The sequence below is a fragment of the Tupaia chinensis genome, unplaced genomic scaffold (assembly GCF_000334495.1).
Source record: "Tupaia chinensis unplaced genomic scaffold, TupChi_1.0 Scaffold142270_1, whole genome shotgun sequence".
NCBI lineage: Eukaryota > Metazoa > Chordata > Mammalia > Scandentia > Tupaiidae > Tupaia > Tupaia belangeri.
Genome location: NW_006202119.1, coordinates 1 through 3,608, shown reverse-complemented (window position 1 = coordinate 3,608; position 3,608 = coordinate 1). Strand labels below are relative to the sequence as shown.

General features: G+C 42.9%; 1 protein-coding gene and 1 pseudogene across 1 annotated transcript in view; both read right to left on the bottom strand.

The window, feature by feature from the left end:
- TRO (trophinin) overlaps positions 1-3,552 on the bottom strand; it is a 13,845-nt gene extending 10,293 nt beyond the window's left edge. The window contains 3 exon segments of the mRNA XM_014582108.2: positions 1,939-2,016; positions 2,018-2,066; positions 2,758-3,552. Of these exon segments, the coding sequence (XP_014437594.2) occupies positions 1,939-2,016; positions 2,018-2,066; positions 2,758-3,293 (663 nt within the window). The 5' untranslated portion in view covers positions 3,294-3,552.
- On the bottom strand, positions 130-1,147 carry LOC102491415 (zinc finger protein OZF-like; annotated as a pseudogene).
- Positions 3,553-3,608: the final 56 nt, after the last annotated feature.

Below are 3,608 nucleotides of genomic sequence, written 5' to 3'. Positions count from 1 at the left end.
ACACACACACACACACACACACACACGCCCGGTGTGAGTTTTAAGCCACTGGGTCCGGGACGTGAACCACGGTCGACTATGTGGGAGTCCAGGGACATAGCCATTACGCTAACTGCTGGTTCCCTTCCATTAAGTTTTTAACACTTGCTAAAGTTCACCTCATTCATGGTGCTTTGCCTCAGAGTAATTATTTCTCATGTGCTACAGAGCGTAAATTCCTGATGAAAGCTTTTACATTTTCAAGCTATTCACAGGGTTTTTAATGACTATCGATTTTCTGCTGTCTAATGTGGTGTGACTTCCAGCTGAAAGCTTTCCCACATTCACTACACTGATAAGGCTTCTTACCTGTGTGTATTTTCAAATGCAGGGTTGAGAACTGAGAAAAAGCTTTCCCACATTCATTACAAGCATAGCGTTTCTCACCTGTATGGCTTCTCACATGCACAGTAAGAGATCAACTCTCAGAGAAGACTTTTCCACAAACATTGCATTCATAAGGTTTATCACCTGCATGCATTCTCACATGTACAATGAGTGACGTTTTTTGAGAGAAGGCTTTTCCACACTCATTACATTCATAGGGCTTCTCTCCAGTGTGAATGTTTTGATGTTTTATGAGATATTTCTTCTGACCAAAAGCTGTTCCACACTCACTGCATTTAAAGGATTTCTCTCCGATATGAATTTTCTCATGCTCAGTAAGATTTGATTTTTCACTAAAGGTTTCCCCACATTCTTTACATACAAAGGGCTTCTCTCCAGTATGAGTTCTCTGGTGTCTGATGAGTTTTAACTTTTGAATGAAAGCTTTTCCACAATCTTTACACTCAGAGGGTTTCTCTCCAGGGTGAATCTTCTGATGGGTAAGGAAGTTTTCCTTCTGGCTAAAGGACTTTCTAAATTCATTACATTCAAACAGCTTCTCTCCAGTATGGGTGTTCTGATGTTTAATGATATACTGCTTTTGGCTAAAGGCTTTTCCACATTTATTACATTCAAAAGGTTTCTCTCTATTATGAAAATGCTCATACTCAGTGAGATTTGATTTGTGGCTAAATATTTTCCCACATACCTTATAGGCAAAGGGGTTTTCCCCACTATAAACTCTCTGCTTACTTAGGTGTGACATCTGAATGGAAGCTTTCCCACATTTACAAGGTTTCTCTCCAGTATGAACTTTTTGATGAATGAGGGATTACTTTTGGCTGAAGATATTTCCACATTTCTTACATTTATAAGGCTTCTCTGTGTATGACCTCTCAAATCTTGTCACCTCTCTTATCTGCTTATCATTTTCTCAGGCTTCTTCTAGACAGACTTCCTTTCCACTTCTTTTTCCACCATCCAGTTTGTCTTCTTGCTTCACCAAATGATCACATATATTTTGGTCCCTTTATAACCTGCTATTAGGGAAATGACACAGTATTACAGTGTTACTTCTGGGGCCAAAGTACCATCCTAGAACGCAAGCTGTTCCCCAGGGCTTCTGAAACTTCTGATGGATGAGTAAGATTAAGTTTCCAAGGATGCAGGAGGAAGTGGCCCCACTAGTCAATTTCACCAAAGCAATCTACTTTAGAAATTCCTCCTCCTTTCACGCCACGTGGACCCAGGGGCCATGCTGACCCACCGACAAAGACCAAAATCCATACCCCTTTTTTTTTCTTTTATTTTTGAGAGTTTTTTTTTCTGTAGGGCGTGTGCACTCGTCAGAGAGACAGAGAGAGACAGAGAGATAAAAAGTGAGAAATCAGCCCCCAGGGGGGATGGCCACACCCCAATCCCTTCTCCTCCATTCTCCTCTCGGGATCTTGGGCATGCATGCACATGCGCCCGGCGTGAGTTTTAGCCACCAGGTCTGGGACTTGAACCGTGGTCGACTACGTGGGAGTCCAGCAACATAGCCATTACGCTAACTGCTGGTCCCATCCTTACCCTTTCTTGTAAAATGGTCAGATTTCGAGATGGTGAAAGTCTCTGACCCCATGGAATTCACCAGACCACCAGTTACACCATCAGTGTAATTGCTGACACTTCTGCCATCCCCATTCGGATGCTTGGGCCTCAACATTAGAAAAAGGAAAGATCCAGAATCACCATGTGAAAGAGATGACTCTGTCTCTTTACTCCTTTAGAAAGTTCCCATAAACTCTCCCCTGTAGCAAGGTCATCCCCTGCCCTTGGCTACCTTGAGTCCTGGGATTATCTTTCACTGTTTCCCAGGCAGAAGTTTTATTTCCCTGACAGGTCAGAAACAGCCTAAGGAGAAAGTCTGGGGCTTCTCCTCTTCCTTTGGCCACCAGTGACTCTGTTAGCTGTCTACGGTGGACAAGTCACTTTACCTCTCTGGGACTCTGATCTGTAAAACAGGAGCATTTGATCTCTAGTTGGTAAGAGTTACTTCCAAGACATAAAGATATAACTCATATAAAGGTACCCAACACAAAATTTGTCACATGATAACTACAAGTAAAATCTTAGCTGAATTATGTAAAGATTGTAGCTATGTTAGTTGAATTACATAAAGGTTGTAACTAAGTGTATGGATGTCTTATCGTCCCACCAATTGACAAATTGCCAAGGGGAAGCAACTATATCACATTTTTCTAACAATTAACACAGCCTATTGGAATTCAGGTACTGGATCAAAGTAAAGAGGCTTTGTACGCGTTTATCTTAAAAAAAAAATGAACAAATTAGGATAGGAATAAAAAACAAGCACAAAGTCAAGGATAGTGATATCAAAGATCTCACCTTCTATTCCTCTTGCCCTGGGTCCTGGTTGTGGGTTCCAGACTCAACTGAGCCACATAGTAATCTTCCAGGGCCTGGACAGCAGCAGCAGCAACCTGAGTCTCAAGGATACTTAAGTTGTTCTGAGAGGCAGTCACCTAGACCTGGGCCCCTTGATCAGCAATCTGAGTCTGGCTTTCAGTTGCTTGTGACTTAGCATCAGCCTTCTGAGCCCTAGACCCTCTATTGACCTAAAGAGTCATTGCTCGGGCTTGGTTTGTGACCATTTGAGTGGCAGGTTGAGACTCAGAGGACTCAGAGGTCTTATAGGGAGCATTTGAGCCATTATGAAAGATATTATTACCCTTGGATTTTTTGGGATGGATAGTTGCTGCAGAGCCCTCAATCTGCCTGGTAGCTACCTCAGAGGCATTTGGGTCCTCTAGAGGCTCGGTGTCTGTATTTGTGTCCTTAGCAGTTATCTTCTTAGCTTTAGAAAATTTCTTGGTTTGGCTGAAGGCTGCTGTGGCCTGGATTAACTGTCTAATTGGTAACATGGCCTTGGATAGTAGCTATATGGGTGGCAGTTAGAACATGTGAGGTCTCTGTGGCACCAGCTATGGCCTTATTGGTAACTTTTTTGGCCTTTGAAGCTTTCTTAGACTTGGTGGAGACTATCATGGCCTAGGAATTGGCTGACTCACTGGAAATTGGGGCCTGAATAGTCTGTGAGATGACTAGTAAATTCAGGGATTTTAAGAGACTTGAACTTTGTATTGATACCCTCGCTGCCAGTTGGGGAATAGAGGAGTTGTGAGCTGCCTTAGAAATGACTTGTTTTGGACAGGCAGTCGGGGGCTCCTGGTAGCCAG